We start from the raw sequence: 16486 nt of genomic DNA, 5'->3' as shown, positions 1-16486 counted from the left end.
ATTGTCGATCTCAATTTGTAAAATATTTAATTTAATGGAATTCTAATAAATATTAATGGCATTCAAAATATTCCGAGTTATATAGAAAGCCAAATTAAATTATAACAATAACAAAGAACGAAAAGTGCAAATATTAAGCTAAGTCAATAAAACAATTTTGATGCTGACTTCTGAACAGTCTTCAGTAAGGTATTGTAAGAAATCTCTGAAGATATGATTGATCGCTAATTACATCGTCAAAGAAAAGGATCTTTTGACTGTTTTAATAAACTACGGCTAAAAGTCGACAACATCATCATAAAATATTGTTCAGCAATTAGTACTGTGCCAGTTTTGTATAATAAAATTAATCCATGCCCGGCCTTCATTAATCCACGTCAAGTTCAACTCTAATCATTTTAGCCATTTCACCTAATTGTCATTTCGTTTTAGGCGAAAAGAAATAGGGTAGAAATCCGAACAATGTTTAAAAATAATAATCACCACTGTATTTATACTTCTTTCACATTTATATAGACCTCGATAGATATTTATACAGAAATCAATTAATTTTTTTTTATTAAATTACAATTGGAAACATGATGATGGCCAACCTGACGGTAAGTAACCTATATAGGGCCATATCATGATGTAATTCCGGAGCAGTAATATGTATGATTGTATGTAATTACCCTCCAATATAAATATCAACTTATAAAGCAGGTTACTTAGTAGCTGAAATAAGGTAGAAAGTCTATCTGAGGTCTGCTAATATTATAAATACTCGAGTTTGTAAGGAAATATGTATGGGCTTCACGCAAAAACTACTGGACGAATTTGAATGATATTTTGATGCAAATAGAGATCGTATCCCAGATGAATAAAATCATATCCCACATTTAGATTTTCACCCAAATAGTACTCTGTACTAATATATACAATATTAGATATATATTTTTTGAGAAGACCGACAATGCCATTTAGTGAGTGAAATAGAATTTAGTCACATTCGATGTAGCGCCGGCAATAAATAGAACAGAAAAAGTACCGCTCAGATATCAGCGGATCTACGATTTTATTTTTCCAGATTTACCTATGAGTTCTCTCGTCAGTGAATTTTATTTAAATGCTTAATTGGATTTGAAAATATTTCGTATCTATTTGTAAAATATCTTCGACATTTCAAATATAAAACTGATACTATTTAGTTATAACATAAATATATAATGAAATAAATTATAAAGAGTTCTAATATTATAAAAAGGAAAGAATTTGTTTTTTTTTAATTAATAAAAACTAGATTTAGCCTATTTTTAAAAAAAGCAGACGAAGTCACTGGTGACAGCTAGTTAAGGAATAATTATACATGAAAAGATTCTACTCGCCTATTACCGACAATTTAAGAAAAGTAAAGATTTTTATCAGTGGAAATTGATAACAATTTTTGTTATTGAAGAATTTTATAATTTATTTTCTCCGCTACCTTGGCTACGCCTGAGACTTTCATTTATACCGCAAACGAAATATTTCTTTTATTTGGAATTTGGGGGAAGTTGAGGGGAAAATGTATCTATAAATATTAATGAATGCCTACCACGTATTTTTTATTATTTATTTTTCTGATTCAAAGACAAACCATTTGAAATATACAATTTGTGGTAGGTAAAATTTTTAGTAGATACTGCTTGTTTTTATAGAAGGAAGTTTTAATAAAATAAATTATGCGCTCATTTATAAATGTATCACTTCGTTTTTTAAAAATATAATAAAATATAGAATAGCTCCCATTTAAATATATAATAGATAAAAACCTATACACAACAAGAACTTAATGTCTAAGTATATATTTACGAATTTACTTCAATCACTAACAAACGTACATTAATAGTGCCTAGACAGTAGAAGAGTTTCACGGACTACTCTAAAATGTTGCATGCCAATTACATGAAAGTGTCAATTAAGTATAGTCAAGCAAGTTTTCACATCAATTATACGTATACCAGACTAGAAAATGTGATCGTGTGATGTATTGGGTTCGCTACAATGTCAACCGTTGATATTGTCATCACAGATTTTTCTGACTACTCCATCTGCGATAACAGACATAAAGGTATATTGTAATAATATAAATAAATTAACTACTCACGGCAAGTCCCATTGTACAGCACTCGTAGTTCGTCCTCTTTGATGCCTTCTTGGCACGCATGCATGCGCATTTTACATTCACTGCCATATGTGTTGTAGTCCGACGCGCAGATGGGTGCAAGAGTTGGCGCGCAAACCGGACATGCGCACTGCGCCGCGCCACCACGTGACACACACGCTCCGCCCCAAGGACATATAGCTCGCGCGCATGGATTTTCTAAACCTAAATAATTATATCGATATTAATAACGTTCAAAATGAATTTGGGGCTTTTTTAAATTTACATACGATATTATAAAATATTATATCATAATTATAATATTGAATTGAATTTATTTGATACATATTAGAGTAAAATAAATTGTTTAATTGATTAAACTTTTATTTGAATTGAATTTAACATAAGAATTTTTAACACATTTTTATTTTGGTCCTTACAAATATGTAGGTTAAGGATCAGTATTGTATTTTAAGATCGTATCGTATTACACTGGGGTAAGTCAATTAGGTATTTTATGTTATTCTATCAAAATGTGCGTAAAATGTGTGAATACTGATACGGTACCCACGTAAAGTTATGTGTCAACGATTTTGCATTTTTTCCTGTTTCCCTTCTTGTAACATTGCAGATCAAGAGGCAGGTAACATTTACATACTTAACAGTTTTATTTAAAATTTACTCACCACATGGCCCCACGTAAGCCACCCGTATATCTCGGTTCTCGAGGCATGAAGCCCTTTCTAGGAAGCAGGGACTGTCGTAGGTGTGATCATCAGAACCACACACTGGGCGTACGATTGCCTCACACTCTGGACCACATCCGCACACCGCTACACCTCGCGCATCCAAAGAACATTGCTCGCGAAGACCACATTTTACGGAATCACACGGGTGTTGAGCTAACATCAAAAAAACAATACGAATATTGTTATATAAGAATTTTTTTTTTTCCATATTCGTCCAGGAAACAGGAAAAGGTCCTTAGACCGAACAGGCTATGTTATTGTACATATATAATAAAATAATAGTATAGTTGTTATATTACATATATTTTTCATATTTGGCATAAAGCCAATCAAAGGTTGTAAACCATACTTTAAATAATAAATTATCAGATTTTTATCATTGATCGAGATAATTTTGTTAATATAACTTCAATCATCTAGCTTAATAATTAAATAAATACAAAACACAACGAAGTACTGCTAGATACTTTAAATATATTTTCCTGTCGTGATGGCATATATGAAAAAAAAAAACATAATCATGTTAGTCATATTTTAAAAAGTGATCTATAATGAACTAGCATATCAAAATAGCACAATACTAGCACTAGTATTGTGCTATTTTGATTGTTGTATCTCTATATTATAATAATAAATAAAGAGCAATATTGGAAGGTAACATTTTCATTAGTATCCACTTCATTAACGCAATTCGCTACGGTCAGCTCGTGATTACGGCTAGTGCAATCTAGTCGAAACAGTCAATAGGTAAATATTTTCTCTACTCCACAGGCTGATTCTTAATACATCTAACAACACCTAAAGAATCAGACAAGATTTTTACTGCTATATATAATCCGTAAATAACTAAGACCTAATTTAGATAAACACCTTAATTAACAACAGTACTAATGAAAACTAAACGTCCATATATGGATACTGAAACCCCTTTAAATATTAAATTTAACATTTTATTATTTCATCCTTGTTTCAATATCTTTTGGATCGACAAGACGCTCCAGTGCTCGTGTCCAATTACTTTCTTTAGAACAAAATGTCCCTTCAACATAGGCTTTAACAAAAGCCGGATCTTTGCATTTTCAAATAAAGATTTAATTTTAGATTAGGAGACAAGATATTGAGGTAACTATTTCTTGAGCCTCGCAAATTTTAATAAATTGTTTTTCGTTGCTATGTAATTAAGATTGATCACTATTGTTTATGTTTAAATACATAAAATTATGTATTTGTAAGAATCCGAGTCTTAAAAAGCATAAAGGGAATGTATTACAATAATAATAAAATAAAATAATATAACATCTCAGGACAATTCACAACGCGCTATCTAGGCCCAAGGTAAGCACAGCTTGTGTTATGGCTACTAGATACTGATACAAATACATAGTTTTTTTTTTATATTTACATAAATATATTATATAGAAAATACTCAGACCTATACAAACAATTAAGTTAATATAAAACTAGGGAACATGCTCATTGTATTTCAAATATGGAAATAACTACATACGTAGATCTAGGAATTACAAAGACACTGCTACTCCTTAAAATAAACAATAACCAATTAGAAATGTAAGGGGGAGGGATTTGTAAGTAATATGGACAAGTGGCCTCAATGCGTGTACTATGTCAGGGTTACTTCCACGCGTTCGCTCCTTGAAACCGTCTTGCCGAATTAACCAACGGTAAATTCCTTATGAATTCGGCACGATGAGCTGATTCTCATACTAATCATATTTTGACCGGTGACCTGATTATATAATAATTTATCAAAAATATACAAATAAAATACCTGATGCACATTCTCCTCTGTACACAATAGTAAGCTGTTGTCGTGTCCTACATGATTCGCGGCGCAGTGAGCATTCGCTTGGATAGTCCCTGTAGTCAGAACCGCAGACCGCTGACCCCGCTCGCACCACTAAGTCACAGGGGGGACCACATCGGCATACGGGCTGGCGAGCTTCAGTCAATTGGCATATCCCGCCGTCGACGCATTCGTGTTCAGAACATGGATCTAGAGATACATTATTATGTCTTTATATTTTACTAGTATTAGTATTTACTAAAGGGACACGTTTGTGAAGCTGGATGCTTTTTATGATAAAACAGTGTAAATATTGAAAGAAATGTTACCAAAGTTAAAATAATGTTATTAAATTTATGTCTTTCTATGCGTCTGTATGTTTGCTACTCTCAGAAATGGATTGACCAATTTGAATGTAGATTTTATAATTGTCTTGGTAAAAAACTGCCACTTAATAAAATCCAGTCTCAAACAAAGAAATATATTATTATCAATCTGTTATACTTAATGCCGCAAGTTCAAAGTCAGGAATAGCTTCTCATAAAAATATTTTGATTGTTTGTTAGATCTATGTAAATATTCATTACACTGAGAGATGCTGCATAAAGTTTTAACGCTGCTAACTGGGACGTGCTTTAAAAGTTTATAAACTGCTACTCATAACACAGAATATATAAGTACTTGGGGCCCACTGACGATAACTAGCTAAATTCCTATTTAGTTACCTACTTTTGTCTGTAATGAGTTATATCACAAATATATTATAATATAGTTTACTATTTATTACATTGTCTTTTATTTATTTCTGACCTGTTATTATCAGCGACTTGGTTTGTATATTGTTTCATGCACATTTCACTCTCTTCCAGATTATTTTTTTAGATAAAAGATAACTTAGATAAATGAAGATCAAATCTCGTAATACAGTTGGTCGTCATATCAATATCATTAATTTCCATACTATTTATTCGCAACAAACAGATAAAAACCTATAATATTAGTATGCATTGTGGTATAGAAATATCTATATTCATGAATAGATAGATAAAATTTACTTTATTTGCAATATACAATAAAGAAAAAATGTAATAAATAATGTTATATATTTACACATCTATATATAATTACAATAAGGCGGTTTAATTTCTGAAATTTTGCTTTTCAACGCAACCTTGGAGAAACGCATTAATTATCAAAAGGTAGGTACGTAAAACGTAGAAAATATGATAATAACAAATATATAATAATGAAGGAAAATATTAACTATAATAACTACAAATATATGTAAATAACAACAATAATATTTACAGTGCATACACTTGCATGAACTACATACATATATATTATTAAGTAATTATTTAATATTAAAATAAGATAAAAACTAAATATAAATTAAAGTTTCTTTCATACTTTTACTACCTACGGATTAGTTAGGATGATTTCTGATAGTTAAAACTTTAGGATCATTACGTGGCTTGAATAAATGGAAGATTTACATAAACCGGTAGCGATTTTTAAGGCACAGGTTATTTATTGAACTCAAGTATAAAATACGTCATACATTTTGAAGATCACTATTATTATTCATTGAAGAAATCACTGAATTCTCCAAATTTAATTTGTTGTGTTCTCTACTTCTTTATCAAATAAACAATGATTAAGCTTACCTTTTAAAAATTTTAGAGAACACAATTTACTAAAAACACAAAATTAAACTAGTATAGTGAACACAATTTCACAAAGGACATAGGAATGTGCCGGCAGTCGTACAAATTTAGTCCAGATCGAATGTTCTAGGGCAAGTTCTGTGAAAAGGGTTAACAGAATGTAGGTAGGTACGTAACAGATAAAGTAGAGAAGATTAAATTACTTTTATGAAAAAGAAACAGCGGATCCAATTTATGTTTTGTGCAAAGAAAACGTTCAAGTATTTTTGAAGGTCATATTAGTTTTATATATAGTAAATGGCTTCTATATTTCTTATATTATTGAGTATTTTATTTATATAACAAACAGCAGTACACTATTTACTTCTTGATACTATTGTTTTATAATGTAAAAATAAAAATATCTAAACATATTCAGTATATCCCTATGTGTATTTTATATAACATTATTGCGTGGAATCTAAAAAATATCGCCTTCATATCAATAGTACAATAAGAGGTATAGGTAATATCTACCTGTCAATTCATATAAAAGAGTAGATGTAATTTTCAGATTTTATTTATTTTGTCGTATATAACAACAAAAAAGATTATCAATGCGATCACAAATAATTCTAGGTAAATAATAAATATGATTCCACTCAAGTCAGTGCTAAGCGATATTTTTAGATAAGGTACTTGCTTGCAGTGTTATTAATACTATGTAATATTATATTATCTGTGTTAATACTATGAATACTATTACATGTTATTCGTTTTACAAAATGTATAAAATGATTGGTAGATGACAATGCTAAGGTTTTATTAAATAAAGGTAGGGGCGTCACCTTTCAACGCACGTTTCCCTTCGAATTCTGATTTTATTCCTGAACCGCCACGTCATCTTAACATGAAATGAAATGTTGACCCTTTTTGTGTACTCCATGTCTATTATAAAGGAGTGACCTGTTCTTAACGAGATCCTTTTATGCTGTCAAACATCAACACCAACAATACGAAATCATTTGTTTTAATTAATTGCCCTCATTAAAGTGCCCCGAGGGTTGTGGCCGACCGTCTCGAAAAATACTCTTAATTACTTAACCGTGTTTTATAAGTAATATTGGTAGAAATATTAAAGATGTAGGTTAGATATATTGTATAACGGTTTGAGCTTTTACTTATAGAATTTTCAAATATATTATAGACATCAGAGTTGATAAATTACTGATATCAAGTAATGCCATAGACAATCTGAGTTTATATTCAACTAACTGTGTCTGTGACTTAGTTAACGTGGAATAGTGACCTTGGATAGCATTTTTAATTATTTAGGCTAATTATTTTATAAATAAGACACATTCGTATAAATAATTTAAAAAGCTATTTGTAGCGTTTTAAATTCATAAAAATTTTATTTCCTCATTTTATTTTACCCCCTTAGGGTTATATGTAACTGTTGATTAAATAAAAATAAAATTGATATTCTAAGTTTATAAAAAACAAAGGTGTAAACTTTTCTAGTTGAAAAATGACGATATTTTCATACAACCTTTCATCTCCCCTTTCAACTGTTACAGCCATTTCTCGTAGGTATTAAACAATAGCCTATTTCCTTTCTCGGAATCTAGACTACTTATGTACCTCTTATGAGATGTAGGTGTGCAACTGATTACATACAAATCAAGCTACTTAACGGCATTTTTATTGTAATCAGAATTATCACTAACCTATTAATCATAACAGTTTAAGAATAAGATTATTGTTAATGATGTGATAGTAAGATTTAAAAAAAGATATACAAGACAGAAATAAATATAAGGCTAAATACGGACATAAAATTGAATTAAATGTATTATTAAAATACATAAACTCACCGCACTTTCCATGGTATTTGACAGTAATATTCAGTTGATTTTCGCAGGTATATTTCTCTAGATGGCATAATGATGGATATTCCTTTCCATCAGTACCACACACGGGCTTTCTTCTTTGGCAAGTCCTCAAGCAGCGGCACTCCGCCTGACCATTGGAAGCCACGCATCGACCACCAGGAGAACATGTCACGTTTAGGCATGGATCCCCGGCTGTTTTAACAAATGTAACTTATAAATATTACCATGCGTAATACCAATAAAAATGAGTACACATATTTTATACAAACAGGAAAGGCCAGACTCACTGACTTTTCAACATCCAGTCGAAACCTTTACATAAAAATCAGAAAAATAAGAAATATTATTTTGAACTTCTCTAAAGCGGTAAAACGGAATTCATAAGTTGTGGAGGAAACAAGACTAAGTAGACATTCATACGTATATACTTAATTATTTATTTAATTTCATGAATTTTTCTAAGTTAACCCCTTACGAGAAATAGGAATCACTGTCAATTAGATTAATTAATATGAGCAAACCCTAGGGCTAAACATACCTATATATTATGTCCTCGTCTTCACTCTGGTTCTGGTTCTGGTTCATTATTCGAGTGAAAATATTAAAATATAGTATAGTTTTAATTCTAACTGAAAATGTTTACGGTAAATTAAAAGATAATTAATAACACAATATTAAAGAGCTATAATTTGACCTCTTTAATATTTTAAACAAATAACGTCACGACGATTATCCCAGGTGGGGTAGTAAGAGACATTTTCAACTGTCCACATTTCACAAGGAATTCAAATTAAATATCACAAATATTGTAATACTATGTTTATTCATGAAGCTAGTAAATATTTTTTCTACAACTAAAACGTCCAGAAGTTTCCTTCAAATAACAGTAATAACAACGATTAACTATAGTTTAATGTTAACACTGTGTTTTACGAGCATAACTCATAAGCTAACATGAGTAAGTTTCTAATATAGTAGAGAAAATATTTAAATAAGTACTTAAAAACTGAAATTCCTCTTTCCCTAATAAGTATATATAAGTACATATCGACTAAGAGACATAAACGAAAAGTTTTGTGGAGTAGAGCAGATGATATTGACATAGTCTATTCGTATTATTATGAATCATACGAGGCTTTACTTGAATTACACCAACAAGGACTAGAATGCAACTCAAGTTGAATGTAAAAAAAATGATAATTTATATTTATATCTCACTACGGTCAAAAGTAATAAAATTAAGAAGCGACCAAATAAATCTATCAATATACCTTAAAATATATCAAATAGTTAAATATTTATTAATATGACTTGTACTTGTTCATTCAAAAACCTTTAGTATCAACATACCTATTGTTTAAAATGTGTATTTATTTACAAATACTTATTACTGGGATGCTAAATAAATGGCATTGAGTTTAAATAAATCTATTCACAAAAAGTAGTCTGTTATTAATATTTGAGTATTTTCTCACTTCCTCTCAATGCTCGAAAGAGAAAGGGACAAATAGATTTAATATATGTCCATTAGATAAGAGCCTTGTCTATCCTACCTTATATATCTTTTTATTAGATACATATTGTTTTATTATTACTATTATTATTTTCTTCACTAACATTGTTATTCTATCTCCGTAGATGGGTATTATTTAAACATGGCTTTACAACAAAAGATCCTTATATTCTATTCAAGCATTTGATTAAAGTGTAACTTTGCATATAAACTAAGGTTTGGATGTGATGAAATCGATTATATCGCTCCGGTCATAAAAATCTTCTCGTCTTCTAATCGACTTGTTCTAAAGAGTTGTTCACTGAGCTTTAGTATCATGAGGATGTCATTAAATCGATCCACTATATCCATTTTATCGTTAATAACTTTGTAAGCTTTGACTTTGTCTTATAAAGAAAGTACTTTCTAACTTACCAGCTAGATATATTATATAATGTAAGACGTTTGTTATAATGTAAAAAAATATGAAACTTTGTTTATTATGGAGACAAGCACGTATTAAAATTTAATGTGGCACCTACATATTTTAGACTGGGTATATGTCGCAGCGTTGATTGTGTGAAAAAACTAAGCATCTTTGTTAAAAATTAAATATAAAAAATGTATAATATAAATGCGTTTCTGGTGGTATCTACCAAGATAGTAAACACTCGACAAAAATCGTGGGTGTAAAGCGGAATATTAACATATTCTATTACAGGAGCATAAATATAAAGTACTTTTGACAGCTGGACAGTTGCTAATGGAAGCTGAAATAAAACAGACAGAAAGTACTATCCTATACGTATTGTCCTCTATGTAACGTACACTTATTCCATTAAAGCATTCACCAATCTACTCATGGAAAATACAAACAAATTTAACATATTGTATTTACAAATATGTTACACTTTCTACGCTATGTAATATATATTACTATGCTATATATATATTATATATTATTATAAAAATAATAATATATAATATATATTATTTTTTTCGTCGCTAACATTAATAGAAAAAGAAAAAGTAAAAATTGGATTGTAGTTTTAAAATTAGGTGGAATATAAATTACTTGTCGAAATTTTTGGTTTAAGAATAATTTTTGGATTGTTATCTGTATGATTTTAAGTCTTCATTTCGAAGCCAAGTTTTTTCGAGTACAGGTTTATCCCTGTTCATCCCTGTCCATCCTTTACAATGTAGATCAAAGTCTTTTATATAAGATTTCTACATATGAAAGTCAGCCAAAACATACATCATTCTGTATACAATAATTTCTTTGTGTATAGCTAAATATTAGGTTAGTTAATGACTAAATAAGGTTAGTAACCCTGGCTGTTATATTAACCAGTTATTTTCTATTTAGGACAAAAAAGAGGTTACTCACCGCATTCGCCTTCATGCTTCACACGCAGGTTGAGTCGCCGTTCACAGGCTTCTTTCCGTAAATGGCAATGATTGCGGTAAGTGCGGCCTGTGGTGGAACATACTGCGGCTGCCGAGTTTGTGCAGCTTACGGGGCACGCGCAATGCGCTCGTCCGTCCCCAAGAGATACACACTCGGCCCCCCATCGGCAGAATGTCTTTTCGCATGCTTCTGAAACATTTTAATTGGGATATAATATACTGTTTATACATACAGTCATTTCATTTCATTTAACAATCCGCGTACACTTAGATTGTAGAATGAACTACCTGCCGAGGTTTTCTCACGAGACTGTGGTTTTTCAGGAAGGGTATATTAAGGTTTCTCAAGAGTCGGAAATGCGGACGTAACACCCCTGGTGTTTCAGGCGTCCATAGGCTACGGTAACCATTTACCATCAGATGGGCCGTATGCCTGTTTGCCACCATAGTAGTATAAAAAAATACCAAGGTAGCTTGCTTAGTAAGCTGTGTTTTTGTTAAAAGCCAGATATATGGCAGTAAATTTACGTGATTTTAAACTACTTAACTTCTAAATGACAACGCATGAGTGGTATCGCGAACGTTACATGAAATGATGTCCGTGGTCTTCAGGTATATAGACGACGAATGACTGTCAGCTTGTTTACAATTTCAATGACATAAAAATATGTAATAATAGATTATATGTAAAGTATCGTATACATATTTTTAGAATTGGGAATTAAATTTATTAATTTATATTATTTATTACTTATAATGTATATAACAATATAGATACTATCAGAGTCCTTTTATCTGTTATTATATTTAAATATGTGCTATTCTCGATATACGTATTTAAATAAAATTAGGTACGGACTATTAATAATCGCCGCTCAAAAACGGAGTTTCACATAATTTTAAGGCGTCCTTTAATATATTTATTATTAGGCAATTTTTGTCATTACCTTTACGACTAGAGTTACTGTATGGAGTATTAGGAAAATATAATAACGTTAATACTATGAATAAAAAATATAGTACTTAACTAATACAATCGAATGAAAAATATTTGTTATAATTAATAAAAATAAACAATTTATTATTCTAAACCCACAAATATGAATAAATATGACAAATTTTTACTCTTGTCATGACTTTCAATATCTGACATGTTAAGAACAAAATAAAGATCTTAATAAGATTTTAACATCAATTACCGTTATTTTCAGTGTAAATATCATTGACCATTTATTACTTTTTTTTGTTATATATGATAATAGAAATTTAGTTATTATTCCCCTCTCTTTTAATTGTTACGAGAAGAGCCCCTCTCTTCTTATATAACAATATACATACATAATGCTAATTATTGCTTTAACAAAAACGTATTTATATATAAATTTTACAGTATGTATAAAATTTCACCTTGTACATCACTTTAATAAATTGATACAGAACTGACCCGGAGAGTAGCCGCAAGGTAAAAAAGTAAGCACAAATAGATTTAGGCGGGCATCAAAACCATATAAACACAGATGAGCGGCGGTTATACACAGTTTTCAATCAGAATCAATTATTAAGGTATCATTGTAATATGAATAGCAGTAATAAGAGGGGATCTTGGAACGAACAAAGTGGTATAAAGTGAACTCTTTGAAAGGACGTAATTTTCAAGTCCATGAAGAATGACACAATTTCCAATTTTCCACCTGGGGAATCGGAACCGTGACTAAATTATTAAGAGGTCTAAAATAAGATACGAATATCCGATTTGCTACAGCATTGTGTTAGCGCAGACATTGGGGATTACGGATCTCTATCGTGTAGTTAAAATTCCAAGCAGAGATTGTCAGACGCAAAGCCACAGAGCGGTTTGACAAAAGTTAATTTACGACTTTCTTCACGATTGAGCTCTTCTGGTTGTAAAATAGTATCTATACCTAGCTATAAACTCATTCTTTTATAAGTTAGATGCTAAATTTGTATCTTCGACAGAGATCTCCGTGATGTGTTATATATTATTACATAAATAATTTTCAGCCAGCATTAATTAATTTTTTTAAATGTCAAAATAATTTAGTTAGTATTAAAGTACTAATACAATGCATTTTTGTCTAAGTACCATTGTGTATGTAGGTTTTCGCAGTGCCCTAGACCGTAGTCTAGGCTAACCTGTATTATTGATAACTAGTGCACTCATATAATATATTATATATTAATATTATAATATACTATTAATATGTAATTATATGTGCCACATAAGGTACCACGAGAGCTATGATATTAAACTATATCTAATTTAAAACCCAATTATGAATATCACCTGATTACTATATACACACCTGATCGTAATTGTCTAGAATGATTTGTAATATCTAATGCATTTTATTCAAATAAGAGATAAAAGAGTGATCTCTAATATCCCGCTTATCTGTATTGGATTGAATCCAATCACACGATATGCGGTGAAGTAAAAGAAAGGTTTGAATCGTAAAAAGGTTTCACCTGCCTGGAGGTATGCCTTTATAATAATGTAATCTGAAAAGCCACGAAATAAATTTTCCTTTATGTAAAATTAAACTGCGGCATGAAAAAATTGATCGTAACTTGTTTAATAAACAACTTGGTTCGATTTTCAAGCCTCGAAATTAGAGTTCTTGTAGGATCATCGAATTTTGTACTGAAATTCTGGTTCAGATAAAATAAGTAGGAGAGCATTATAGTTGCTAAAAACGTTGGTATTTCTTTATACTATGATGATTTCTGTATATTAAACTAAAACTGTGAATATTTATTTACTGTACGTACAAATTCAAATAATTCTATCGATTTTTAAGTACATAGCTAGTAAAATATAGTTTTACTCTTCCACAATATTTTAGGTTAATAATCTAATATCCATAAAATAAATAGGTTTACCAAAAAGAAAAGTTTTCTATATATAAGTCACATGTAAGTAAAATAAACTATAGTGATACGTGATACGAGTAAGAACAGTAGTTGTATTAGTGGTTAGGGAATACGTTGTATGTATTCGGGTAAGAATAAGGCATCGATTGTGTAAGCAAATTCTTATGGGAAAAGCAACAAAGTTAGTTTACAACCCAAAAATATCAAATAAACAAATAGTATGTTTATTTCTGTACCAATACGTTAATTTGAAATGTATTAGATAATATAATATTATTATATTATCTAACACATTTTAAATTATTGTATTAGTCATATGGCATCATTTCTGATTATGACCACGGTAGGCTGACCTCAACATGATCCCCCGAAATTTACCGTGACTAATTTCTGTTGAATTTGCCACGATGGCCTAACTGACTTGATATAACTCTCATCCTATCATCATCCACTAGTACGCCGCAGGGTATATCGTTTAGTAGTTAGTTTTAATCTACTACTGGTAAACTCAGTTTTTGTACTGCCAAAAGATAATAAAAATAAACTTGTATACATGTAGAATAGTTGCATTGTATATTTTACGAAATAAATAAATTGTGTTAAAACAAAAATTTAATGTTATTGTGTAATTACGAAATATCTTTATGTAATAAATTTGTGTTCAGCACTTTATAATAATATAAAATAAATACTGTGATAATAGTACTTCAGGATCGTAATCTCTATTGATGAGAAAATGCTTTTGTGTCAAATATTAAGTCGAAAAGATACCTTTCAATTTCAAGCCTCAAAGACAATCGTATTTATAGAGATCTGTTTAGTAGAAACGTTCTGTATCTGATTTGATAACGATAGAAGGCGACAATTTCGTCTTAATATTTCGTTTGTCTGTTGAGAAGATTGAACATCAGAATTCAACCGCAAACTCATTTCCTTGACTTTTATATAAAGGCCGTCGTCGAATCCGCTTAAAGAAAAGAAAGCATCCGGAAATAACAATTTCGTAAGAAACAAACAAAATGTTAGAACGCAAATCGCTGTAAGAGAAGCCTGAGATAAATGAAGACAGGAGGGGGAGATAAAAATGATGGCGGATGCTGTGTGAATGGAAGAAAATTAGGAAATGCAACGTTTTTGAGTCCAACTGCTGTATTCCGGTAATCATATTACATAAGTTGTCTAAGAGGAATTTTGCGAATCAAACTAATTACACTTAAACTGAAACTGAAACTTAAAATAAATCATTACATACAAATTAATATGAATTTTATTTATGATTTGATATATATGTATAACAGTAACGGCTGAAATAGCTATATATATATCAATAAGAAATTATATAGTTAATAAAATAGGTTATTTAAATTATTATTTTAGTTACTAATTTTATAAATCTTTATAGAAACTGTAGTAATAAATTATACAGACTAATATACATCCTAAACTACACTAATCTTATAAATGAGAAAGTACGTCTGTCTCTCAGTCTGTGCATTACCTTTATATGACTTAACTGATAAATAGATCATAATGACAATTTATATCAAAATAAAATGTAGGTACTATGATCATAGACTACCATTTATCTCTTAAAAAGAATAGTTTATTTATAATACAAATAGAAATAAGAGAATAAAGTTAAAGCAGACGAAGGCGCGGGTAACTGCTAGTAGTATATAGAATACATTTATAACCTACATTTGTTTATATTCTCTAATGAACGTGAATTTGATTTACGAAAAGAGTTCATGTCACATTGTTTCGAAAGTTAGTAAATAACTACATAATAACAAATGGCAAAAACAATCTGCGAACATACAAATTTGGCTTCAGGAACGAAGGAAGTAGTGGGTAGTTTCCAACTCGAGTTGTAAATGAATATTTATGAACATTTATTTTGAACTAGTTCCGTATTCGTTCGAAGTTAGGTGGAAATGTTGTTTATTTTTAAAAACGATTAATATAAATGTTCATACCTGTGAAATATTTTATACACAATCTTTATAGATTAGAATATTTGTATTCCTTCGCAAAATTTATTTCAGTAATAAACTGTAATAATATACTGTTCTTTCATACTTCCGATATTAAGAACAGCATTATTTATTTTTTCATCAGTGTACTTGACAGTCACGGACTTGATTAAAAATACATATTCATTGTACTTATGACATTTTAGTTTATCCATTTTATATGCCATCATATCATCATAATTTTATATTTATTAGTCTTTACTTGTCGGTTATTTTAAGCAATGGCATATAAAATATATAATAAATCTGTCGTCATAACTAATTATTTATTTTTAGTAATATAAACTAAACTTTTTTGAAAAATAGTAATAACATTAGACGAAGTTAAATGTTTAGTTTAATCTATTTGAATTATAAATATAAAAATCTAATTACTCACCTTCAGGAGCAGGTGGTCTTGGTTGATAATGTAAATCTGTAAAAAGAAAATAATTATTTAGTTT

At 29.9% G+C, this 16486-nt stretch overlaps 1 protein-coding gene across 3 annotated transcripts in view; it reads right to left on the bottom strand.

The window, feature by feature from the left end:
* LOC131846069 (agrin-like) overlaps positions 1-16486 on the bottom strand; it is a 177622-nt gene that overhangs the window by 35522 nt on the left and 125614 nt on the right. For all 3 annotated transcript variants that reach the window (XM_059195289.1, XM_059195290.1, XM_059195292.1), the window contains exons 2-7: positions 16423-16458; positions 11099-11308; positions 8199-8408; positions 4661-4885; positions 2809-3024; positions 2126-2347 (exon numbers count right to left, since the gene is read on the bottom strand). In XM_059195289.1, coding sequence (XP_059051272.1) covers positions 2126-2347; positions 2809-3024; positions 4661-4885; positions 8199-8408; positions 11099-11308; positions 16423-16458 — 1119 coding nt within the window. The remainder of the gene's footprint in view (positions 1-2125; positions 2348-2808; positions 3025-4660; positions 4886-8198; positions 8409-11098; positions 11309-16422; positions 16459-16486) is intronic.

This window comes from Achroia grisella, unplaced genomic scaffold (genome assembly GCF_030625045.1).
Source record: "Achroia grisella isolate CSIRO2021 unplaced genomic scaffold, CSIRO_AGI_Agris_v1 utg487, whole genome shotgun sequence".
NCBI classification, from domain to species: Eukaryota; Metazoa; Arthropoda; class Insecta; order Lepidoptera; family Pyralidae; genus Achroia; species Achroia grisella.
Note: the sequence above shows the minus strand (reverse complement) of the source record. Positions and strands in the feature narration are given on the sequence as shown.